General features: G+C 38.9%; 1 protein-coding gene across 1 annotated transcript in view; it reads left to right on the top strand.

The window, feature by feature from the left end:
- Mdfic (MyoD family inhibitor domain containing) overlaps nucleotides 1-25,607 on the top strand; it is an 80,446-nt gene extending 54,839 nt beyond the window's left edge. Inside the window, exon 5 of the mRNA XM_028778426.1 lies at nucleotides 23,040-25,607. Within this exon, the coding sequence (XP_028634259.1) occupies nucleotides 23,040-23,287 (248 nt within the window). The 3' untranslated portion in view covers nucleotides 23,288-25,607. The remainder of the gene's footprint in view (nucleotides 1-23,039) is intronic.
- Nucleotides 25,608-27,579: the final 1,972 nt, after the last annotated feature.

The raw sequence follows: 27,579 nt of genomic DNA, 5'->3' as shown, positions 1-27,579 counted from the left end.
CGTGATAAAATACTCTGTTTAGAGCAACTTAAGGGGAAATGCGTTTATGTTCTTTCTCAGTTTAAACTTGGAGTCCATCATAGCAAGGAAGGAAAGGTTGCTGGAACTTTCAAAAGTCATTTTCACATCAATAGTCAATGACAAAGAGACCTGAATGCATGCTTGCTTAACACTCAACTCACTTCCTCTACCACTATCCTGTTGAGAATGCAAATCCAGGGAATACTGTTGCCCACATGGACTCAGTTTTCCCACATCTACTGTAATCAAGACTATTTCCTACCTACTGACCCTTCTGATCTAAACATTTCCTCATTAAGACTCTCTTGTTGGGTGATTTTATACCATGTCAAGCTAACAATTTAAAGTAGCCATCAAATAGGAGGAGACATTAGTAGGGTACAAGAAGCTTTATGAATTAGTATTGTGTTCAGACTACTTAAACGATTTGATCTTGTAGGTAACCTGACATAGGAGAGATGATACTGAATGACTAGAAAGGGGTCATTTCACTGGCAGTTACAATGTCTGTTCTGAAGATGGATCCCCATTCTGTATGCTGAAAGACATCAATGAGTCAGCTCCATTAATCTGTGTTGTATTTTCATTCCATTATTCAGAACTCCTTTGGTTGTTCTTGTATATGTATAGACACCTTACTTGGCACCTGCACTGCAGTATGTTCAGTGTCTTTATTCTGACTCTCTTACAGCCCTTCTGTTCTTTTGTAATGAACAGTCACTGTAAGTCAGATGGTAAGAGGGTCGAAACATGTTGGATTTCAGAAGCTAAGAGGCTTCAGTCGAGTTCTCTGGATCTGTGGATGGATTAAGGCCCAATTTCTATGGTCTTGTCTTCTGTCACCCTTCTTTACACTGTTCTATGAGATTCCAACTCTGTGATCTTGTCTTTGCTCCTTTTTAGGCTCTTCCCTTCTTTTCGGTGCATTTTTCTGGGCATGAATACTGTTGTTTTATTGTTTGTTTGTTTGTTTTTAAAAATAATATACTAGAAGGTTGAGCACCCTCTTACCAATAGCACATCCTCCAGGAAATTGCTTCCAGCCTTACCAGTTTTATTATCATTATTATTATTACTATTATTATTTTATTTTATTCAGTATAATTTAGATGACTTATATATTCCATAACTTTAAAACCTGGTGTAAAGTGTCAACATTTACTCATTCTAAATTTTATAACACTTTAAAAATCTTTGTTATTCCCCATGAAAAGATTTTGCCTTTAATTGTAGAAGTAGCAGACCAGTATCTTAATGTGGATGGATAATAATCAGGATATATGGTATAAGTACAGCATTCCAGTTGGAGATTCCAGAGACACATTTTCAATGACATGGGGAAAATATGTCATGGCATTCCTCAAAGTACTTAATTTACCTGGATAACATTTTGATTGCTTGTGTTCTGTTTTCTTGGGCACAGTGTTTTCCAGTGCATGGCAGAATAACACTCAGGGTGAGTGGTTTAGAATTGGGCTTTCCAGTGCAATAGTTGCCAGGACTCCAGAGAATAAAAGTTCACTGCACATTCAGGACACTAAGTAGAACAGCAAATACTCTCTGTGTGTGTGTGTGTGTGTGTGTATGTGTGTGTGTGTGTTGTAAAGTAAGTCATTATTTTTTTACTTCAAATAAATAAATGTTTAAAAATTATTAACAATTATCAGTAACTTTACAAGTATTTGGGCCAAAATAAATATCTAAATAACTTTATTTGGAATCTAGAAAAAATAGAAAAAATTTAACAATGTTCTGAAACATGAAGGTGCACACACATACACACACACCAATGTAGAGATATTGAAAACAAGCCTCAATTCTCAGAGTCCACTCATTAACTCTTTGTTAAAATAATCAATCAGGAATGGTATTAAAAGCTGTCAGCTGTGTATGGAATATCTGGCTTTTGGTTTTGTAGTTATTTGTCTCAGGCAACTGATCTTACCATTTAAATTAGCTCAGCATCCACTCAGGAGATGGGTGGGGAGGAAATTAAACAATGGAGATACAGATAGATTGGCCAGGAAGCTTTAGGGTGTGGGTGCTTGGGAGAAGAGGCTATTCAGAGCCAATTGAAATGGAACGAACTGAGTAGACCTATGATCCTTTTGCACACATGATTTTTAGCATATTTTTAGTGAAGTTGTTTAAAACTCTAGATGTGTGTGTGGTGGGGGTTCTGTTTACTTTTTTATTTCTTTTGTTTTGAGACCAATTTGTACTCTACAGGAGTAAGAATATAGAAAGGTCTGTTCTCAAACCCAAGTTGTGCCATGTGTGGACAGCACAAGCCCTGGAATTTTGTTGCATGGGTTCTAGTCAGATGGACAAGTCTTGGTCTTGGTCTGGGGATAACTCTAAGTAGAACAGGAACAGAAATCACATGCTCATTCTAAGAAGGACTGCCATTACTTTCTTGGTTCTGGCCATTAGAAAAATGATTAGAAATTACAAAATCAAGAGGAATAGCTGAATGTAGTTGACAGCTGGTTATGGCTTGTCTTATAGGGGATCAGTCTGAAATAATTCAAGTGGAAAGTTCCAAGCACATCTGGAAACACACTGAAGAGGTTTGAGAGAAAGTTTAGAACCAAGGATGCTTACTAATATTTATCCTCACTAGAAGATATTTGAAACTGAATGGTCTGTTCTTAAGTAGAGTTTTCCAAGTGAACTTCAGGTGGTCAGGATCAGAATACATCAGATCCCTGGAGGCAATTTGGTGCCATAAGTATTTAAGTGCTGAAGTCTTTGGAGACAAACATAGAGCATTGTGAGACTTTTTCCAGATACAAAATCAGATGGCAAACAAGTCTGAGTAATTCCACATTGACACAGTAGCCTGGAAGAATTCAGAGTAAGAGAGAAGTAGAAGACCATTTCCTTGAGAGGAACTAAGAAAGGTGAGGATACAAACTCTATAGCCTATTGGCAATAGTATAGAGAACAAAGGCTCTAAGAACATTAAGGTGACTATATCTGCTTGTACCAAGTTTTGTTTGCAGGTTAAATAAGATTAGCCCCCAAATAACAGATTTAGTTACACACACACACACACACACACACACACATTGAGAGAGAGAGAGAGAGAGAGAGAGAGAGAGAGAGAGAGAGAGAACCAAAAACAAAAGAAAAATACCCAAACCAAAACAATAAACCAACCAACAAACAAACAAAATCAAAGGCCAGGGACAAAGTGCATATGGAGGGAACTGGTCTTTATATTATTTTGTTTCAAGATGGGAAAGATTTGAGTATGCTTACATTTGGATGAAAAAGATCCATGAGAGAGAAAAAGGTTGAAGAAGGTAATTATCATGGCTTTTTTACACACCAACAGGTAGTTTCTTTAGAGTTTAGATCTTGAGTTCCGTACACTAGATGAAATGAATATACAAACAGTATTGAAGCAAGAGCATCAAGCAGCCAGAGAAACATTTGATGAGGCTCTGACCTCAGGGGCTCTGCTGTGTATGTGATATGGGCTAGGTTAATCCTACAAGTCTTCTGAGTAACTTTTTTGGAATGACATGATGTGAAACTTTACTGATTTAAAAAGCACATCTCTTCAAGTCCACACTCATTCTGTAATAAAATACCAATATCGTTTGAATGGAAGGCATTAAAAACGTCTTATGATTATGAGTCTTACATTTATGACTTATGTCTTGGTCCACAGATCCATAGGACTTGATAGCTTCTTGTAATCATCATTCACAAGGTCCTGTGTTCAATTTAGTCACAGTTTTACAAAACTGAGAGTTAGCAAATAAACAAAACACAACGTGGTGAATAAAGTGTTATGGCATGAGAACATGCATATAGGAGGAATGAGTCAGGAAACCACTGTAACTGAGACAAGCAGAACACAAAATGTTGAGTTTAATATATGTTTCAAGGTATTGTGTGATACGATTCCTGAGGAGGTGTGAACAATTGTTACTCATCGTTGATAGGGAACTAATGACAAACCAAAGTCCAACTTAGTGAACTAGTAATTTTTATTGGAGTTAAAAGAATATGTGTGAGGGGTTACTTATAGGAGTAGAAATACCTTAAAAACATCCATACGACCGAAGCTCATCCCAGCATTGCAGGTGACAGATCACAGTAGAGGCTTGGAGCATACTCCATAACACAACACAAACAGCTCAAGAGGGTACTTTCCAGGCAGCTCAGTTTGGACTCTACCTCCTCTACTTAGCTTCGATGATCTCTGCTTTTTCTGACAGCTCAGCTCGCCTGAGACTGTTTCTCAGCAATCCCTACAGCTTACATACACTTGGGAAGGAGAGTCCTAGTGAGTCTAGCCAGTCTCAGAGACTTCCTGAATCTACTGAGATCTTTATACCTTGAGTTTTAGGATCTTCCTTGAAGTGTGGGTATATCAATCTTGAAGAAAAGTGTTACACAAGGAAAACAAAGGTGCAACTTAATATGGTCTGCTGTTCATAAATTTATATCATAGAACAGATTTGAAAAGTTTGAGATTTAAACTATAGTTGTGAGTTGTAATTGTGATTGTGTCTTACACAGTTACTGATCATGTGTGGTTTAATGGACTAATTTGAGAATCTCATAAAAGTTGTTCCTTTTTTTCTAAGACTTACAGAAAGGTAAAAAAAATCTTGTGAGTTCTTGTGGCATTCTTGAGGTAACTAAAGATGTTAGATATATGTAGATATCTTATTTAAAAATCAAGTGTTTCTAAGAACTAAACTGATGGTAGAATTTAATGAACCACTGTGGCCGGTTTAATTTTGAGACAGGAAGTCTGCAGTAGGTATTGAGCAAACTGGGCTGACATGATCTAGATTTAATGCTTTTAAACATCACCTTGTCTTATCTGAAGAGTATAGGTTACTAGTACAAAAAAACCAAAGGAAGGCTTTTTATAAGAGCTCTTGCCATGATTCAGATGTTAAGTGATGGCTTAGCATCTGTATGGTATTGCTGGAGGCCATGAGATGTAGTTGTGCTTGGACATGCACTGACTGTAGAATACACTTTGGTGAAGAATATGATTTCAACAGGAAAGATAAAGAAGTATGACTCCCATTGTTTCTGCCGGAAGAAGAATGAAGTTGCCACTATCTAAATGTGACACTAGAGATAGAAGACAGTTTGGGTTTGGGTGTTGTTAGATTTGAGATCCCATAATTTATATGACTGGTGGTTTACAGTGTGTGGTAGTTCAGGAAGATGAGTTCAGAAGAAAGGCCTGCAGCTTGAGATATTGTCTATGGGGCATGAGGATGTAGTGTATATAAAGTCTGAGTCATTATACTCTTAGATGATGGGAACATGAAACAGACTATAAGTGTGGGGTTTGCTATGATTCACTTTGTCCAAGGAGCCAGCATCCTTTGGACACTTTCCGTGTAAGTCTAATATGAATTCTGCCAAGAAGGAAAGTACTGAAATAACTCAAGAACACAGCCTTGAGCGGCTACTTCATTATGTAGAAGACAGCAAATGAAAAAGAACTGGGACAAAAGTACAGTTGAGTAGACATTTATCAAAAAATAATCGAGAGCCAGTTTGGCAGCCAAAGGAAGAAAGTGTTTTAAAATAGAGTGAGTATTTACGTGTCACATGCAACCGCATGAATGAGACTTACTCACGGAGGGCATCGGTGGTGCTTGTATCAGTTGCTCTTATTGCTATGACAACATACCTGACAAAAGCAATTAAGGACTGGTTTCTATTGGCTCACAGTTCACGGATACATTCTGTAATGGTGCAAGATGATGAAGCTGCGTGAGTGAGTGGGAGGAGGGATTCATAACTGCTGTAAGCGTGTGTGCGTCCATGAGTGTGTGTGTGTGTGCGTCCATGAGTGTGTGTGTGTGTGTATACTACCAGAATTTACATTATTACAAAAAGAATGGCCATGTTTTGAGAACAGAGATATGATGGTGACAGGAATGTGGGATAGGTGGACACATTGCATCTTCAGTCAGCAAGATAAAATATTACTGCTGGTGTTCAGCTAGGTTTCCCCTTGTACTCAACTCAGGATTCCACACCATTCGTGGACTGTCCACATTGACTGTGAGTCTTCTCTGCTTATGTAAACCTTTCTGGAAACATCCTCATAGGCATAATCAGAAGTGTGTTTTCTCAATCATTTTAAATCCACTCAATTGACAATGAAGATTAACTGTCACTGTGATATTCAATATTTTGGGTCTGTTTTGGGGGCTATGTGCATGTCATATGGATTCTAGGCAGAAAAATAAAAGGTTGAAGATTAGTTAATTCTTCCCAGGGAGATTTTTTTTTTAAAGGAACGTAGTAATAGAACTTGAGGCTAGAGATGAAAGTTTTAGAAATAGAATGTATTGATTGACAAAATCATTTAATAAAGGGAGACATCTATGATGTACAATGTTGATACTGGGAGAGTCAAAGGGGAGGAAGTTCATGACACACTGTGTTGATTCTCTCTCTCTCTCTCTCTCTCTCTCTCTCTGTATGTATGTATGTATGTATGTATGTATGTGTGTTTGTATATATGTATGTGTATGTTAATACCTATCTAATTTTAGATCATTACAAAAATTGCCCTGTTTTGAAAACATTATAACAGTGCCCACATTATGCCATGCCTTAAATATATGAGACATTCTCTATTCTCTTAACTGGAAATCTATCAAATGGCCTGTAGATTATCTCATACTAAACATGTAGTTTGGAAACCATCTATGTAAAAAAATATGTTATGATTTGGCACCAAGTCAAATGTGCTAAATGATTCTGATTCTTGACATTGTCGAAGGAGTTCTGGACATTGTTTCATAGTGGTATCAATGGCACTCGATAGAAGGACATTTAGGGAGAATGGCTTTTAGAGAAGATACAGGATGTGCAAGATGGATTGAACCTTGTGACAAAAACTGGTTGGTGACTCCTGAATGTTCTACTATTTGTAACACATAGTGAGAGAAAAAGAGCGTTAGAGTATTGGTCATAGAATGCTTTATAGTGTATTGGTGTGTGCGTGTGAGTGTGTGTGTGTGGTACTAAGATGAGTATACTAGAAAACTATTTGGGAGCATCAGCCTTGCACCTTTAGTGATGGGACCTTAAGCCTTTCTGGTTCAGGTGATAATGGTGAGATGGTCATTACTTAAATGGGGAGAAGAGAAGCAGCAGGTTCCTCAACCTCTCAAACTTATGTTGGATTGACTATTTTCCTTGGTTATAAATTCTTTAATAAACTTCTGTAGCATTTATAGCACCTGTGATCTTATCACTAGAATTTTCATTTTACATTACAGTTTTATAAATCGTGAATGCTGCTTACCTTAGTTAATTTCTCTGAAATTACAGTAGCTATTTGATTGCTACTAGACCTTCCTAGTTTATTTACAAAGGAACATGTATTTGTTTTACCTTCACTTTTAATAGTATAAGTAATTTAACATCAGTGATTATCCTAAAATCCTGTGTATTTTAATTCACAGATTTAAAAATGTTTTCCCATAACACGTCAAAAACAAAAAGCAAACACAAAATAATATGGAGACACATGCTTTTACCTCCTTACTGTCCTGAACATTCTTTGTAATGAAAATTATTTGTTTTATGACTTGCATGTATTGTAAATTTGTATATACTATGTATTTTGACAGGGGAAAAGAAAGACTTTCAAATATCTTTTGAGGGAACTCCCAGTAAATTGAAGTGACACTAAAGGGTACATACAGATGGGTATCCTTAAAAACACTACAGTACATAGAAAATTTCTAAGGAAATGTTACTCTTTTTTTTTTAATCAATAATATATTTTTATTCGATATGTTCTTGATTTACATTTCAAATGTGATCCCCTTTCCCAGTTTACCCCCTGGAAACTCCCTATACCATCCTTTCTCCACTGCTTCGATGAGGGTGTTTCCCCACCTACCTATTCCTGCCTCCCTGCCCTGGCATTCCCCTACATTGGGGCAATGAGCCTTCACAGGACCAAGGGCCTCTCCTCCCACTGATACCTGATAAAGCCATCCTCTGCTACATATGTGGCTAGAGCCATTGTTCCCTCCATGTGTACTCTTTGATTGGTGGTTTAGTCCCTGGGTACTCTGGGGAGGCTGGTTGGTTGATATTGTTGTTCGTCCTATGGGGTTGCAAACCCCTTCAGCTCAAGCCATATTTTTATTAACACATACTTAGTAATGCCAGGTGATAGTAGAAGAGAGAATGTTATGTTTATATGGCATGTCTTGTGTTATCATTTAAATCTCTATAGATAAGTACAAGAGAAAATAGGGAAAACTTCACATCAACAACCTGGCAATGTATTCATTTCTGAGGTGTTAGACAAGTATTCATATGTGATCTCAACTGGTGTGTAGTGAGTGTGTCCTCAGGTCCTTATGGAGCTTGGGGGCATTGGTATTGGCATCCCTTGCTCTCAGAGTACACTGGAGGGAAATTGAGAGGGTGGTCAGAAGAGGAAGGGGGGCAATCAGAGGAGCGAGGTAGGATCATTAGAAAATAATCTGCTTGTTTTGAAGGGAAATAAAAGTGCACAAGTAAATAGTATTGTTGCTTAGAAGACTGAAAAACTCAAGAGTTTGGGGAAATGTGAAGATAATTGAAAGAAAAGAAGAAAATGGATTAATACACAGTTTTCCAGAGACATATTAAACCTGCCTAAGTTTCTTCTGTGGCTTCTCTGGGGAAATTAGTCTGAAGGATGTGGCCCTCCTGGGGAATAATATCCCAATAGCATAACATCATTTAAACTTGACACAAGAAGTTGAAGTTTATTTTCTTTCTTAATAATTATGCTCAGTGAGTGAGGCAGAAATTGTGTTTTGGAATGACAATGGTTATTTTAAAAAGAACGTTTCAATATCTGTAGTAGATAACTCCCGAGGTCGGGTGTTTGCAGACAGTTGGGAGACTTTCCAGTGAAACTGCAAGCCAACTTTACCCAAGGCCTACTCAGATGGCTGACTCTGAGTAAATGAGTATTTATCAAAGGCCAGCCTGTGTGCTAGACTCTGAAGGGGAAGTGCCAACTTACTTTTTAGTCAAGTGATTCTCCTTTTTTATTGCTTATAAAAGAAAAAAACGCTTTTAGAAATCTATCTGAGGATAGAAGGAATAAATAACTCAGTGATTAAGAATACTTCCTGCTCTTACAGAGGACAGGGCTTCAAATCCCAGTGCCTGTGTTAGGGAACAGTCAGCCGTGTGCAACTCCAGCTCAAGGGTAGCTGACACCTTCTTCTGCTTTCCAGGAGCATCCTCACTCATGTATACCCATACTAGTACAAATCCACACATAACCAGGTAAATGAAAATATAAAACTAAAATGATAAATCTGGAGCTCTTGGCTCTTGAACCCAATTACCTGTGAAGATAAAAATCTATCAGCTATTTTCCTACCATCCATTGTCACTATCTATATATCTGATATCATTCGTCATCCATCCATGTGTGTCACCTGTCTGTCATCATCATTTTGTCCTCTATTGCCTACCTATCATCCACCTATGTATCTACCTACCTATCAAAAACTGTTCTCTATTCTTCTCTGTGCTTTGATTTCCTTGTTCTCAGTGGCCACCTTAGGGAAATCCCCATCTTACTTGTGACCCTGGCATTATCTGATGTCCCTGCTTTCAAAACCAGAGATCCATCCTGCACTTTCAACTTCTGCCTACTCCAGGCGGTAACACTACTGAAGAAATCTTGATGGCCTTAAAATGGCTCTCGTTACACTCATGTGGTCTTGGGTCTAAACAGGATTCTTAGAGTCTCATCAGAGTGTGCGCCCCAGACTTATCTGACACAGTTTTGAGTACTTGTTCTGTGGAATTCAGTGTTCCTGACATAACAGCGAGCTAGGAAGACAAGCAGACCTTTCTGCTCCTGTTTTATATGGCAGCTCTCTAATTCTACAAAGACAGAAAAGGCCACCAGCTTTTCCTTAAGGTCTTTCTATCCTGTACTCCCTTCAGGCTCACCTGAACCTCAGCCTCAGCAGGTTCCCTCTACTTCAAAGCAGGAGATGCCTGTCTTCTTAGGGTAGCCCACCTCTTGTCAGTGAGTGCTTTCCATACACTCCAGGAGGAGCCATTCCTGATTCTATCTGAACTCTTCCAGAGTGTAGTGCCCAGAGATGAATTCCTAGAAATATGTGTGTGTGCATGGGAGCATGTGTGTTTTGTGTAAAGGCAGATGAACATGTGTGTTGTGTGTGTAGGCCTGTGAACATGTGTGTTGTGCACTATATGTGTGTGCATGCATGTGAGTGTATGTGCAGGCATGTGAGTGTGTGTTTAGGATCTTTTCTCAGTTGCTCATTCCTTTACATTTCTCATTCTGGTTATGTAGTCAGAGAGATTTCTTACATTTGGACCTCTGTTTTGTCTGATTCTAGTTATTCCCTATGGCTCCACTATTCACCTATGTTCCCACTGTATCCCTGGAATTTCTCTGGCATACCTCTTCAACCATTTTTTTTTCTTTCTCTCCCTTTCATGGTCCCTCCCTTCCCCCTGTTTTTGTTCTTATGAACTGCTCTTGTGTGAGTTTTCCTCGAGAGACTTACACAAATTTCTGCTCATTCCAGATAGAGCACCATGACAGATCAAATACGTAATTGCATTCATGTTACCTTGGTGAACAGTGAGTCTCACTGGGGTTGCTAGTTGGACTCTCACTGAGGATTATGGGCAACTTATAGGTGGTGACGTGTAGAAAGAACCCCCCTCCCAAATATTAACTGTTTATGGCTCCACAAAGGAATGTTAGTGGGACCTATCTTGTGAGGGTTTTATGTGGATAATTGCAGCTGTTCTGATTTCAAGACATGTATAGCCATGCCATAGTTAAAGGACAGCATTCCATAGCAACTCCCTATCTCCAATAGCTCAGCTATTCCTCTGTTCCTGTCTTGTCATCTGGTATATTTTCCCTGGGAAACTGCACAGTGTCATTCACTAGGAAAGCTGTAGTACCTTCCACTCCTTACAGATCTGTCTGCTCCCCAGTCTTCAGGCCAGCATCCGCTCCTTTTGAATACCCCCCATTTGAGTATCTTCAGGATTAACATGCCTTATATCGATGACATGTCATACTGAAAATCATTTTTATAGCAAATCTAGATTTCTTCATTGGTAAATGGCTCCAGCGGCCAGGAAGTGACATATGACTCTTCTCTTTTCATTTCTTCCTCAACCAGTGTCATGTCCACTTATATCACTGTAATGCCTCATATCTCTTTAAAGTCACCTGTGTGACCCCACTGATCCTGTGATTGTGACTGCATGTCCTCTGTGACTCCTTGCTTCTGACGTAGAAAATTGAAGAATTTCTTCTTGATTAATCCAGCTCCAACAAAATTGAATCATCATATTATTTAAAGAAAAAAAAAAACTACAGCACACCCTTGCTGTATTCCTTTTCATAACGTTCCTGCTGGGTGGAACATTTTTCTATTTTTGTCTCAATTAGCATGTCCTTCTTTAAGGCATAGTTCATGTATCCGTCTGACTTTCTCCATCAACCCTGTGCTCAATGCTTCTTGTCCTTCGCAGCGCCATCTTGCAAATCTGAATCGACAGGGACTCTTCTATTCATTTCACTTTGAAGGATAACCATAACAGCTATCTTATACAATTTTGTGTTTAATGAAGACATATTTGTGAACTATTTCTATCAGTACCTGAGAAATAAAAACCAAGGTGCTGTGTGGGTGGCATGGCAGCCTGCTTTGCCAGCACCCCCCAGTACTCTGTCTCTAGCTGAACCATGACAATTGTCATACTCTATTGCCGCTATGCTCTCCTTAACATCATCATGCTCTTGCGATTTGTCTGTGTACTTAGAGCCCTGTCTGTCTCTTAAGCCAATGCTCAGTAAGTTTTGTTGAATTTAACTATCAAGGCCTTGTCCCTGGGTTTCCTCTGCTGAAAAAAAAAATGATAAGAGTATTATTTTTTTCACATTTCCTACTATCTTGCCAGTTTCAAAAGTCTGCTCTGTCTAATATTGCCTGTCTTGTGACCTAAAGAATGTAGTTTATATGTTGATGATCACCCAACATTTTTATGAAGCCTACATCCTCTCTCTCTGAAGACTCTGGTACTTTATGGTTCATGCACGTTATGGATATCCAGTCCTTAGGCTTATCTGAACTTTAGTCTGCTTTTATTCAACATTAGTTAGCTTTCCATTGTACTTTATTTCAGTAAGGATCGGGACAGAGATCAGCGGATGAGAGTCTAGGGACATTGGTCAGTGCTTGTTAAGCAAACATGCGATTTGAGTGTGGTACACTAGCACCCATGTAAAAGTTGAGTGTGGAGTTGCACATACCTGTAACAGAGGCACATTAGGGGTAGACAAGATGCTCACCAGTGCTCTCTGACCAGCCAGACCACCTCAGCACTCTGAGCTCCAAGTTCAGCAAGAGATTCTGTATTGAGGGGATGAAAGAGAGAGTGATATGACAAGACAGCTGATGTCCCCTTCGGGCTTCAGTATGCACTTATGGGTACCCACAGCCACTCATTTGTGTACACACACACAGACACACAGACACACACACACACAGATATGCATGAACACACACAGACACACGCAGGCACACATACACACAAATACACTCACACAGAGATACTCAGGCACACATGCACACATACATGCACACACACATTCACACACAGACACACAGGCATACATGCGCGTGCACATCCGCGCTCATGACTGCACGCACACATACACAGGCACACTCACAGGTAGGTATGCATGCACGTAAGTGGACACGTATATTGGGAACTTAATGGAGACACAGCTCAGAGGTTTTGAACACTTACTGCTCTTCCAGAGAACCTACATTTAGTTCTTAGCACCCACACCAGGAGGCACCCATCCACCTGTAAATCTACCTCTGTGACACCAGGCACTAAGGACTTCTAGAGTACCTGCACAACACTGTGGCACATATTCATTCTCTCTCTCTCTCTCTCTTTCTCTCTCTCTCTCTCTCTCTCTCTCTCTCTCTGTGTGTGTGTGTGTGTGTGTGTGTGTGGTCGTAAATAAAAATAAACCCCTTGTTAAAAGAGAAGTTAATATTTCAATACATATAAAAATGGCTTTAAAAGGTCAAGAGAAGACCCTAAGCTAGATGTAAAAATTTATTCTTCTGGATAACAGGTTCCATGGTGATGGAGTCTTAGTGCTTGGCAGTTATTACCCCTCTGCCGCGTGTCTACCAACACAGAGACAAATGACTTGCTTAAGATTTCTTAATCCATTAGTGAGAGAGCCAGCCTGGAAAGCCAGTCTAAGCTTTCTAGCATCAGAGTCCTCCTAAATAACATGACATTTCCCCAACTGTGGCACTCAGGGAGGAGAGAAGGATGATTCCTCTCTGCAGTCCTTTTGTCTGTGCACCCGAAGTATGTTTTTTCCCTGTTGTGCTTGTTCAAACAAACACAAACAGCCTTAGCCACCTGGAAACTTACAGCCTTGCCTTTTGTAGTGTGAATGGCAGTGGTAAGTAATGAGCTGTGACTGAGGGAAGGCTCAGCTGGGGGGTGGCAGGGATGAAGTGCGGAGGGGACTGTGAAGCATCTCACGGAGAGGGTTTTTATTTTTATCTTCTCTTCCACAATTTAAAGTAGTCGACACGCCTACAAAACGTCTTGTTTAGCAGGCCAGAAACCGCGGCTGTCACATTTAGGACACTCGCCAACACGTCCTTAGGTTGTTTTGGCTTCAGAATTGTTTGGGGACTAAATTCAAGTGGCGATATGTATACCTTATAATTTTAGTGTCATGCTGTCTTGCTCATCTGAAGCTTGCGATGGTGCCTTTGAAAAGCATCACATTACATGAATAGATGAGACAGGCTGAGAAAGGGTGATGTGGAAAGACTAACAACCATGCTTGATTCACAAATTAATTCCATAAATAATAGGATTTACCTCCTGTGCACAGCTTTGAATTGTGCTTTGGTGTCTTGTCCCGTGGTAGCTGCTCACTCTGCCTGTCTCTTCATCTTGCCTGGTGTGTGTGTTAGACTGCTGTGACTCTTTGCTTGGGGCCTGTCCCTTCTGTCAAGGCTAGGGAACACATCCTGGGCCTTCCGTAGACCAGACATCTCCTGCCTGTAGGACATAGTGCCTCCTGCTGGACAAGCTGTCCTGCCTCTGCAGGAGAGGACCCTGCTGCAGAGACAGCTTTGTTTGGGGCTTTTATATAATTTGGATGGCAGAGGTACCCTTTGTATTCCTGCTAAGCCTTGGTAAGTCAAGTGTCCAGAGAACTGCTCGTGATCCCTGTCCTGTGAAATTCTTAGCCTAAGTGACTCAAGCCTTCTCTTGCTATGTTTGTGTACTTCACTCTGCCATGGGGATTTCAGATACAGGCAACCTGGCCAACTCCATGGGTGTTTGTAATAGACTACTTTCACTGACTGGCCAGTGTGTTAATTTGCTTATTATCATTATTATCACTTCACAGAGTGTAGTGGGCACATCACTGTGGGCCTTTTGCCATTTAAAAACCTGAGTTCTTTTGAAATATGCCTTGCACAATTCTTAAACCAAAGACATAAGTAACAAAAGGGGAGCCAAAAGTTGAGCTGTGAAATAAATGCAGCTTGGAAAATAAAATTGGGAAAAATGTTAAATTAAGCATCTGGAAAGAAGTTTCCCATCATTTTTATTCAAATACATACTTTCATTAAAACTAGAGGACTATTCACATTTGTTTTGTCTTGACCATAAAAGGCATTATTATCAACTTGTGCAAACTGCTGGCTATTGCTCTTTCAAGCAAAACAATGCATTCTTCATAAATGCTATATTTATTTAGCTACTGGGTTGTGTGTGTATGTGTGCACTTGTGAAGTGCAAAACTTATGAGAGTCAGTTCTCTCCTTTGTGTCCTAGGAATCGAACTTAGGTCAGCCATCTTGGTGGCAAGTATCTTTACCTTCTAGACCTTATAGAAAGCCTTCAAAATGCTTTTTTTATGACTAAATAAAGTGTTATAGATTTTATCATTCAAAACTATACTCAACCTTGTATTTACCAGTTAGATATATTTACCAGTGGTCAATTTAAAAATAGCACTGAGTACATTCAAGAAAAACATATAATATTGTCCTGTTTTTCTCCCAGCTTTCTTGCTTCTGAAGAAAACAGCTAATCATTGCAATATGGGAAACTTTTAGACTATTATTTTAAACCTCCTGCTACAGCCAGACACAGATTACTTTTTTTTTTTTTTTGGCTGGGTTTCTGTTTCGCTCTTCTGCAATGTCTGTCTCTTAGAATTAGTTACTTTTGGTTCTTTATCCTCTTTTGTGTCTGAGCAGTTTTCCCCCAGGCCTTCTTTTCTTGGATTTGAGGAGAATGGCCCCTATTGCTATACTACAGAGTCTGGCTGGACAGAGGAGAAGAGTTGTAGTCTACCTGGAACCATATCTAAACACCGTCCATCACCACCACCACCACCACCACCACTACCACCACCACCATCACCATCACCATCACACTGCTAGTACTTAGCAAGTGCCACCTGTTAATCCTGTATTTGTTTAGTGTTTATCATGTCCTTGAGGACAGTAATATTCTATCAAATTTGCCATCTTAAATATGAACGATTCAGTAAACCCTTGCTATAATTTGCATCACTGATATTTTAGACACTCTCAGCTCAGATATTGACTTAACTTCACATGTAAAATGTACTAGGCAAGTATCTCTGAGGCAGCAACATGGCTCAAGACCTAAAGGCAGGTTTCCTCCAAGCCTGGTGATCTGAGTTTAACCCCCAGGTCCCACAAGCTAAGTGAAGAGAATGATCCCAGTGAGTTGTCCTCTGACCTCCACACACACTGTGCCAAAAAAAACCAATAGCCTTTACTATATGCACATCATATATTATAGTCAATAAATCAAAAAATGAAAACATAGTGATTCATAGTGACATATCTAACACCTGAAGGGCCATTGCCTCTTCAGATGTCTGTGTTAAACTTCTATGAAACAATAAATCCTCTCATATAAATGTTGACTTCCTAGACTCTAAAATGAGCCTTCAAACAAACTTCTTAGACTAGTGCTGTAGTTGAGACCAAGTTCTGGATCAAATCTTGGAGAATTTCGAATACTTAGTGCATTAGCTGTGTACAATGTTGGCCACAGAATAAAGAACAAGGGGGCGGGGTATGGGGGGAGAAACACAATGCCAGGCTATCTGCCTGTAACCTATAGCAACCTCTCCATTGGACTAGGTCGGTTCCAGGGCTTGGATATGGGGCAGGAAGTCACTGAGGAGTCTCTTAGTGCAGGAAGACAGGATGGTTTTCTTTCTTAATATTCTGAATTTGTTGAGGAGAAAGATGATAATGAAGACGATTGTTCATTTCCCCAAAGTCAGTTCTGCATGGAAAAATCTAACTCTTCTCTAACTTTCTTTTTTAAAAACCTCCTGACCTAGCTCACTTTCCTCTCCATTAGGAAAATGTTGCCTCTGTTTTTTAGCCATGGCCCAGAGCCCTAGGGACTGCCATGTGCCAGAGGCTCTGTGTAGGCGGTGACCTCAAGGCCTGTTTCTCAGGCAGGTGGTCAGTCACCGGCTGGGGGCCAGGAATGCTGTGCAGTCCCTGTCTTGAGTCAGTCATTTGCCTGCAGCTGAGCTACTGTGCAGAATTCATAAATATGGCTTACCCACTCACACTACACACACATGAAAAGCAGAACTCCCTGGGAGATGCTTGTGCCAGGCCCTACCAGCTGGATTTTTGCAAAGGGTAGCCATTCAGCCACTGTAGCTGTGACTTAGGATAAGTCAAACATACCCCTGGTTTGCTTTTCCATTCTTTATTAAGAAACAACAAATGAGTTGTGCAATTTCTGGGGTCAGCGATGTAATATCTGACATGAGGAATATACTCCCCAGTCAAGCCCCCACCTCTGTGTAGTGTGCATCACCACTAAACAGATAGATGGTCGAGTAACTCTGGGTTCTCTTTACCCTGATGGTAAAACTGATCTCAAAGCATTGTTCTCAAACACTAATGGTGTGTCCCTCTGCAAGTTCAGATCCAGCATTGACTGCCAAGTGCTAATGTACCTTTTTGCTTCTCAGCATCTCATTTACATGTTAGTTACCCAGAAAGGAAAGTATGTTCAAGCACTTTAAGTCATAGGAAACTTTATTACAGATTAGTGAAGATAAGAGGCATACACATCTTTCTTCACTCAAAAATGGGTTGTGGGCGGTTCTGAGAATTCTCTGCTTTCTGCTCGTTCCTGTATTCCACTTCCTGTGTCGGGTATCTTTCTTCCAAGAAATTAAGAGTACCTGTTGTACCACATCTTATGAGGAAGAAATGAAAGAAAGAAAAAGACTTGTCTATCATAGACCTGAGTGTATCATTCAAATTGTCTCTTGATGGCACTTGATCAAATCTTTGCTCTAACAAACTGCCTTTCTGACGTCAATATTTCCTAGTGCATTTGGCAACATACTGATCGGATAAATCAATCTGGGATAGTTTCATTATATAAACTGGCTGTTCTCCCAAATAGAACATTCAGTTTCATTTTCAAAAATACAGAGTTCCTGAGATCAGTCATTGACAATTTCCCCCAGTGGCTAAGGGGCTGTTTATGGTTTGAGTTGTTACCTTAGGGATGGGGTGGGGCTGTGAACCCCTCTGATGGGCTGCAGCACAGGTTTAGAAGTGGTGACCTTGGCTTGGGACTGTGACAGCAGTAATTCATAACAGTATGTTTTTCTTTTATTTGCTGATGTTTTTAAAATCAAAAGTCCTGCTAACGATCTCTTTTGATGCGTTCTTCTAAGCGCTTTTCTGCTGCTGTGTTCCTTTGTTTTTCCTAAAGTTACAGTAGCTGTCAGTCTTGAGCTGAGTCCTCTCAGTACACTGAATTGCACAATTCTTGCTTGGCCCAGTTTAGGCTAGGCATTCATCCCAGAACCCAGTTGGCTTCTTAAAGGTTAAACAGTTTTGGTAAAAACTGCAAATCATGACTAAATAAAACCCATAAAAACTGAAAACCTCAAGGACCCAGGGAAAAGGAAATTTTTTTTTTTTTTTTGACAGTGAACCACATACAGGCAGAGAGCTCATCTTTTTTAAACTTTGTTTCTCTACTCTTCACCCCAAATTTGGTTTGGTTATTTTGGATTTTTTTTAAACATTTCTTTTCTTCCTTTCTTTTTTCTTTTCCTTCCTTTCTTCCTTTCTGCTTCCTTCCTTCCTTCTTTTTTATTTTTATTTTTTTTAGATTGTATTTATTTATTTTATATGTATAAGTATGCTGTAGCTGTCTTCAGGCACACCAGAAGAAGGCATCAGATTCTGTTACAGATGGTTGTCATCTACCATGTGGGTGCTGGGAATTGAATTCAGGACCTCTAGAAGAACAGTCAGTGCTCTTAACTACGGAGCCATCTCTCCAGCCCTCCCTCTTTTTTTCTCTCTCTCTCTTTCTTTCTTTCTTTCTTTCTTTCTTTCTTTCTTTCTTTCTTTCTTTCTTTCTTCCTTTCTTTTCCTTTCCTTCTAAAGATAGAGCTCCTACCTTGGCATTATAATGTGTGCTTCCTCACCTGACATTTTCTTCCTCTTTTTCTGTTAATTTCACTTGTTGGTTTGAGGCATTGTTCTCCTAAGGCTAAGGCTGCTCTGGAAATCTTGCTCTTTCTGCCTCTAGCTCCCTAGTGTGGTACTTGCTGGCATGCTCTACCACACTGACAGGACCATCCTTATAATCCATTTTTGCTTCACATATCTCCACTACCTTAAAGTCCTTTGTGGTCTCTGACTCCTCTAGACAGCAGTAAGCACAAAATCTGTAACAAATCTTTGTGCTCAGTGTCTGTAACCGTTCCATTGTGCTGAGTCAGAATTCTGAAAAACAAAACAAAAAAACAAAAAAGAAAAATTTTTTTGGCAAGTAATAAATACGACTGTGTAATTGATGTGATAGAATGTAGGGATCCATTCTTCTGTTTCTCTAAGAAGAGTAAGTAGAGAATGAATGCACATGTGTAGATGTCTTATCTGATGTCATTGTAACCATTACAATTTTGGTTTGTGGCTTCCTTAGGTACTTGTTAATAGACTTGTTTTCTTCATTTGTGTTTTAGAGGGATCTAAAGTGTTTGGACGTATTTTGGTTTAGGGTTTTTATTCTGTTAGTTCTAATGGCACTCTAGTAAGCCATGTAGAACCATGTCTTTCATGCGGTGATGAGTTTTTGTGAATTTTAATTTTCCTGGAAAGAGCTTCATCTTCTGAGGAGTCTGTCTTCATCAGGTCTTCCCACGGGAATTTTTTCACGACATCTTTGTTCTTGAGCGCATGCGTGGGCACATATTTCTAGGTTGTAGACTTGCAGATTCATATCTCTAAGTGAGGCATCATCTGTAGGACGTCTACTCTTTTACATCTGTTTCAACAATGGGGCTGACTGTTTATCAGTCTTCCAACTCAGTGTGGCTTGAAGGTTCAACTTTACCATCAAGTAAAGCAGAAACACGGAAAAGCACTAGTTTATTCTTCAACCAAGTCTTACTAATAGTTCCTATTCTTCTGTTCTTCCTTTGTTTTCTCATTTTGTCTGAGGCACTTCACTGCCTTGACCACATAATACTGTACCTACAGCTGCTCTGAGATGTGACTAGCATTAGCCTTTAGCACCCAAAATGCTTGAAGTCTAAAGATCAGGTCAGCTCTCCGTTCTGTTGCTTTGTTTTAGCTAACTCATGTTCTACACTGAGTGGTCCATCACATGTCACAACGGGCTTATAGTTTGAATTTATAAAACATGTATACTAACCCATGAGGAAAAAGCGCAAACACGGGAACAGTATGAACCCAGTGAAAATGCATTACAATGAAGAGAAAACTTTAATAGTCAACAGAAATGAAAACAGTCGGTATTGTCAAACACAAAAATACACAGCTCTTGGGGTGCGTGGTGGCTATGTCAAATTCAATGACTTTTCAGTGACTGATAAAAGATGTGAAGGATCTCTTGATTTGTTAGAATAAACAATGGAGCAATTGCTTTGGGGAAAATTTTTCAATTCCGTTTCCCAATAATAGTAAATATATGCAATACTCTAACCCCAATACCCTACAGCTTCTAATTTAGCATGTATTCTCAAGGACTTGTATGCAGTTTTCTCTAAAAGCAATGTTTAGTCAAGCAGAACTCCAGGAACAACCAGAATGTTTAGAGATTTGCAAGGGTAAATCAGATCTGGTGTGTTCATCAACTAAAGTACTGCACAGCAAGCAGGAAAAGGAACCATACTAGTCAAAGTGGATAAAACTCACGCCCTCTCAGAAAAATGTGCTACTCACTGGACTTTATGCAGGATGATTCCATTCTGATGGCATGAGTATTCACAAGTAGATATTAAGATCCACTATTTTTCCCTTGGTCAATTAATTTCTTTTGTTTTATTTTGCCTTCTATTTGAGGGATGGGCCTCACTGTGTAGCCCATGCTAGCCTGGAACTCATTGCCACTCACCTACCTCAGTCTCCTGAATACTAGGATTACAGGCAAGGACCCCACCATGTTTTACCTACTTTTCTAGTTATAATGTTCAATAGGACAAACATTCTTTTCCTCTTTATATTTGATAGGTTTATCATACACAAATAGTTCTTCCAGTGGTATATTTTATGACTCATGTAAGGAATCTCTATGCCCAGTATTCTAGTGTTTAAGACTACTCAGTGAAATGAATACTGTTTAGAAATTTTCTTTCTCATTCTTGAAATTTAAACATTCTACCTAGGATATTTAAGTTCTCAATGAAATGTTGATGGAATTGGTCAGTGTGGGAAATTTTTGAAGATTCATTAAATAGGGCTGAAATACTGGCAATTAAATAGCATGTTAATTTTGAAACTGTGTAGCATGTGGCCTTTAACTATGATCCTCTTCTGTGGTAAGTGGTAGGATTATAGGCATTCGGCATGACATGGAACCTTCAACACTATTTTCTTAATGATAAAGTACTTCTCTATAACTTTTCACATGTTTCACAAATCATGATTATAATATCATCCTGAAAAATCTCAAATGAACAAAGAAATATCAAATGGAAACTGGGTGAAGATTTACAAGAAAAATATTCAGAGGAACTCACCCCGAGGTGCTCTATAAACCAGGAACCTTGCAAGGCCATGGGCTTTGCAGTCTTTAGACTTGTTCTCCAGACTCAGTCTTCAGACTCATACCATCTTCATATTTGCACAATCAAAACTCCCACATTGACTCACTGTTTTTCATGTTCTTTTAATCAAAAAGAGAAGTTGTTCAAAGTGTTTGGATACTCCCCAAAGTCACACATTAGGGGAAGACAGAGAGATCTAAGCTCTTCACCATCCCCATCTCGTTTTAGTTTCTGCATGAACATTGTGTTTGGGAATGGGTTTGGAAATTGAAAAAGGTCCGGGATGTGTTGCTAGTCTTTAGTGTCACAAACAGCTCTGTAGTTTCTCTGCTCAGTGTTCTGTCCCCTTTGCCTTCATGATGTTCCATGTATGGAGAAGGCCTTTGTGCTTCAACCTTTATTTCAACCACTCTTTAAGTTCTCCACTGCAGACAAACTGCCATGTTCCAGGAGCTAGGATGTTGATTGGATGGCTAATGATAGGTTTATGGAAGTGAAATGTTACTGCTTGCTTTTCCTCACCAGAAAAACTTAGAACAGTGGTGATGGAACAGCCCTGTCAGGTCACAGGTGCTTACAGAATAACAGTATGGCAGAGAGAGGACTGCTTTTCTCTATTACAGCAGGCCATTCATGCCAACAACCTTGGTTTCAGTTGGGAGACTCCCTTTATCCTTCAGTTTTCACACAATTTGCTGAAATTTTATTGAAGGTTGGTAGTGTCGCTCAGGGTTAGAGCACTTGCCCAGCAACCATAAAGTTGTAGGTTTGATTCCCAGGATAGTACAACTTACATTGTACAATATATAAACAGACTGGTAGCCAACAAAAAAAAAACCCTAAAATAACCTAAAATGTATACTGCTAAAAAGTATAACTATCCTTGATCTTGGCACATGTCTTACACATTAGTCATATGGTTCTGGGACATGTGTTAAGGAATCAAGAAATAAGTATTTGCATTAGTTAATCCTCTCACAATTTTTTAAAAAAGAATTTTGCAGCATCCAATAAATACATTAGATGGGTGTTTAATTTTTTTCTTCCCATCAGTTTGTGAAATATGGTGAGTGTTACTTAGGAAAACATGAAGAAATGGTAGAGATTGAATGACTTTGCCACCATCAAGACGTGGGAAAGCTATTGTTGTTCTTGGTGTTTCCTATCCCTTTTGTTAGAAATAAGTAAAGCTAGTAATTATAATTGGACCCAACAAGAGAGTCTCACTGTTACTCTCTAAATGGTCTTCTGACAGAAAGACAGAAGGAGCTAGAGAGAGAGAGAGAGATTGAGTTGATTGAAAAAGACAGCATGTAGATCATAGTTTAATGGACTCTAGTTTAAGTTCTGAATTAATGATTAATATGTCTAATATCTCCCATTTGCTCTTTCCAGTTTTAAAGTCTGTGTGTGTAAAACAAATGAATAAACCTTCTACTTAGCATGTTTATTTTAGCACATTGTTCCAGAGAGCAGTAGGTTGTAGGAACAATTGATAAGATACTCAAAAAAGGGAGACCTGGGATCCAGAGCTGTGACATAGTGAGTCAGAGTGGCAGTCTAACACCCACGCACGGACATGCACATGATCACTGCTCGGTTTTCTAGTCCAGTTTCTCCATGTAGAGACGACTCATCTAGAATTGAACTTAAACTCCTTGTTGTACATATAGCTCACAGTCAACAACAGAAGTGAAGGGCTGAGTATCATTGGGCTTGTAACTTGGACCAGTTTTTTAACCCAGTTTTTGGATAACATGTGTTATTTTGTGTCTCTTCTTTCTCTCTGTGTGTGTTCCCCTCTTGCCTGCGACTGAAGACTGTTGTGTCCACTGTATCCTGGCATGCTTGTTCTGTGAATTCCTGACCCTCTGCAACATTGTCCTGGGACAAGCTTCGTGTGGCATCTGCACCTCGGAAGCCTGCTGCTGCTGCTGTGGCGACGAGATGGGGGATGACTGTAGCTGCCCGTGTGACATGGACTGTGGCATCATGGATGCCTGCTGTGAATCCTCAGACTGTTTAGAAATCTGCATGGAATGCTGTGGCATCTGTTTTCCGTCATAAAGATTTATCTCTTGTTTGTACTAAAACTGGAGACAACTTTGCAATATTTCTTGTAGGGGAAAGAAAAGCACATGGTAAGACTCCCATGAAGCAACTCAGTATTTGCACTGTTTAACTCATTCCTTTTGAGTAGTAACTGAAATGCTTCCTCTTTCACCAGGTGTATGTGGTTTAATATGTGAAGTGTTAACTGACTAACTGGTTTTTGAAGCTTTTTCATAGATGATAATAATTGGAAGACATTTTGACACACACAGCCTGAAATGTTAAATGTCTTCTTTCTGTTGACATGTCTGTTTTCCCTAACCATTCTGAGCAGCTCTTGGCTCTAAATACAACAGTGCTCACTATGTATTTAAACCAGATCACTTTGATTTTTATCTATTAAAGGTTAAAAGCAAACATTTCTTTTTTATTATTCTAAGCACAAACATTGGGCAGAGCAGTAAACAGATGTGGAACTCTTCTGCATTGGTCTGCTCTGGGCTTTCCACCTCTCTTGTTCTGACTAGAGCACACTGAGGAAAATCAGGTTGCTCTATCCAGAGCAATAGGAAGCATCATGGAGGAGAACAGGAGGGGAGCTGTAAAAAATGACCCAGGTTTCTAGGCACGCTGGCTTCAGCACTGTAAAGACAAGAGGCCGTAGGAACAAACAGAAGCGAGTAATGGATTGCTGAGGGAGACGTGGAGGGGGATGTGGCCTTGTGAATGGCCTAGGATGAGCTACTTAAATTTAGGGAAATGTTGAAGGTGGACCTGTCTGCGCTCTGAACAAGTGAAAAGAATTTGCCTTCATTGTACATTGCAGCAACACAGCTTTCTTAGAACTGTAAAATCTGAACGAATGCAAATATGCACTTTGCTACACATAATTTAAGTGTTATAAATTTTAATGAAAACATAATACCTTGTTAACATAACTATATTTTACCAAAAAATTGTAGAACACTTTTTAACAAAGTTCATTTAAATGAGCTTTTTTTTTTTTAAGATTAAAAAAAAATCCCAGTATTCATTGGGGTTTTTCCAAAGCGGGATTATATTTGGAAAGACTCAGTTCTTTATCATGCAGGGGTGGTGTCAGGGGGGAGGCTTTATTTATTTTCATTGGCTTGTAGTCTTAGCCTTGTTGTATTTCATAAGTATGTAAGTTTTGGATCCACTACAGGAGGACCTCAGAGGTCCACCACCATCAACAGATTAGGATTCCAACTGTGAGTGAAATTAGGCCAAGTGGCAGATTATAAAGATACTAAAGTATGAAGAATAAAGTACAAAGAAGAGAGTCTGAGATAAAAACTCATTCTATAGTGATAGAGTCAGCTCATGTGAAAGGGAGAGTTCGGTTTCACACACATCCTCCCATGTGGGTTTGTTTTTTTGTTTGTTTTTTTCTCTCTCCAGATTTCAAATTTCATTACATTGACTAATTCCTTGTAGGCTCTTGAGAGTATGTTTTTGTTAGTGGTTCTTTCTAGTTCCGGATGAATGTTAGATTGTTAGAAATAATGCATTCCTAGGGATCCTTTAGCCGGCCTAGACCTTTAGGAGACCTGAACTTATTTTTTTTTTTATCTTGAAGAATGGCGACATCACCAGTGTCTTTCCTTGGAAAGTTAGCCTGGCTTACAATTAAATTATGATTTTTAAATATTCTTTGAAAAAGAAAAGCAAGTGTGTCTCCTTTCTCGTGCAATTTACACGTGCATGTACTTTAAATACAATCTTAACGTACAGCTGCCTTCTTTCTCGTCTTTGAAACAGAAGCTTTGATTTGCTATGTCAAATATAATGGCGACTTTAGTATTTCCATATACTCAGTGTTAGCTTGCGCTTATACCATAGGATAAAGAAGAACCATCTGTTTATGAATAAGCCTCCTAATGATTGTTAAAATATTTGCCTCATTATCCTGTAAAACTGTTTAACCAAGAGTCTTGTCTGATGCTTGAATATATCCTGCTATGATTTGCAATGAAAATGTAAGTGCATTAGAAATGTTTTTCTGTAATAGAGAGCATTAGTGAATACCAGAATTTAATTTCCATACTTGTACGTGTAGGAAGTTTCTTCAGCTCTCTACTTCAGGCAAGCCATTCCTTAAGGCATCTTGTATAATTCAAAAGAAAAATAGGCAAATGTGAAAACAGTTTTAGCATATTTTAGAATTTTGGTATATAAAGTGTTTTCTTGAATCTTATGGCCGTCAAGACTGATTGCTATAGTTTACACCTAGATATTCAATCTCTTTTTAAATGTGGCATATTTTCAAACTGGATCTTGGCTACTTTAAAATTAAAAGAAATATGACTACTTATTGTGCTTTATGATCCTTTTGTATGTAATTAATATATTAGTTGCTTTATATTTAAATAATTTCAACAATAATTTAAAACCCAAAGATTTTCGTTGCCATTTTTAAGGTCTTCCTGAAAAAATTGCCAGTCTCCCTGCACAAGACTCATGCCTGCTAATGAACTGAGAAATATGTGGAAAGCATTTGTCTGCAAGTCATTGCTCCCCTATGATACCAATATACAGTGTTCTTTTAAATATTCACAGCATGTAAAAATATGAGCTTCTTTCCTCACTCTTTCTTCCTTCATTACCTGCCTCCTGCCCCTCAGTCCTTACCCTCTCCTTTCTTTCTTTTCCTTCCACCTCTTCTCTCCTTCCCTCTTCACATACTTCACTTCCTCGAAACAGTATTCAAAGATGACTTGCACCTCACTGTATAATAGCAAACTCATATCAGTCATCCTCCTCAGCCACCCAAGAGCAGGAATTAGTCCTAAATAATCCACTAGTTTCCAACTTTTTAAGTAGATTGATTTCATTTATTTACTTAAGGAATGTGTTTCTGTTTACGAAACTCAAAAAGCTGTTTTGTATGTGCTAACATTGAGTGGCAAATATAAGTATTCCAAGTCATAAAGTTGGGTATTACATTTAACGAATTTTACATACAACTCCATTGTGAGAACTCTTTTTTACCTAAGACAGCAATGGCAAATATTTAGAGATACTTTGGAGTTGAGATTTTACAAAAACAATGGTATAACTATTCATGATTAGTTTTTTTGGTTTTCATTTTTTTGTTTGTTTGTTTTGCTGGGGCTTTTTGGTTTTGTCTGTTTTTTTTTTTTTTTTGAAACAAATAACTTTATTCTCTTGCTTCACAGTGGGTTTCTGTAACCATTTTCTTCATCTGAAATGCTGGTGTTGTCTGAATAGATCAAAGAGTAGCCAAGGCAACCCTATATAATAACTTGCCATTATCTATCCATAAAATCTCCAACCTCCAGACTCTGAAATTCTATCCATTACACATTACCACCTAACAAAGCCAAGGCTCCATCCAAAGAATGACTTGCCTTCTACAATGCCACTTAATGTTTATGTTTTTCTATCCTCTTAATCATTTAGTAATAATGATATTTACTAATATATTAATAACATTACTACTAAGATCATTTTTAGTTTAACACTGTTCAAAACTTTCCTCCTTTTCAATCCCTTGTGATTTGTAGGTCCATAGGACTAAGGTTTTATCAAATGTTATTTTCCCCTCTTCTTATGCTAATGCAGTAACATACCAATATTTTGAAACAATGGGTAATATATTGCTAGCATTTCTTTCATATCTCCTTACGTTCTTAACCACGTATTTGTTATTGCTGGACAGTCCTTGCAGTGTTCATCTCTATGAGTGTTTTTTATGTGCTTGATACCAGATGTCCCAAGGAAATGACATAATGCTCAGGAAGTTTCAACCCAAGGAAGAAGATTGACATCTCCAGAGAGGAACTGATAACTCTACCACTGCGGCTTCCATTGTTGCTTAACTCTTTAAGATTATTTTTAGAGCTTTGATTGTAAATAGAAAAAAGTTATAGAAACAGAATGGCATTGTAGTACAGCCCTAATATGAAAGTTGGCTTAGTAGAAATGGTCACTGATTACTAAATTGACCCTGTGTCTTCCCATTGCAAAATTTCCAGTGAACAATGGCAGCATGTTTTACTTTAAGAATCTGAGACTTGGGCTGGAGGGGTAACTTCTGCTCTTGCAGAGGACTCGTATTCCAAAGAATCTGAGTGTTATCAGCACTCACGTTAGGGAACTTACAACCACATGTGACTCCAGTTCTGACGGATGTGACAACCTCTTCTAGCCTCCTGGGATACCTATATGTACATGTGCATCTAAATTCATGGCCCCTCTGGCACACAGAAATGATAGATAGATAGATAGATAGATAGATAGATAGATAGATAGATAGATAGATA

This window comes from Grammomys surdaster, unplaced genomic scaffold (genome assembly GCF_004785775.1).
Source record: "Grammomys surdaster isolate TR1022 unplaced genomic scaffold, NIH_TR_1.0 335, whole genome shotgun sequence".
Taxonomy (NCBI): Eukaryota; Metazoa; Chordata; class Mammalia; order Rodentia; family Muridae; genus Grammomys; species Grammomys surdaster.
Note: the sequence above shows the minus strand (reverse complement) of the source record. Positions and strands in the feature narration are given on the sequence as shown.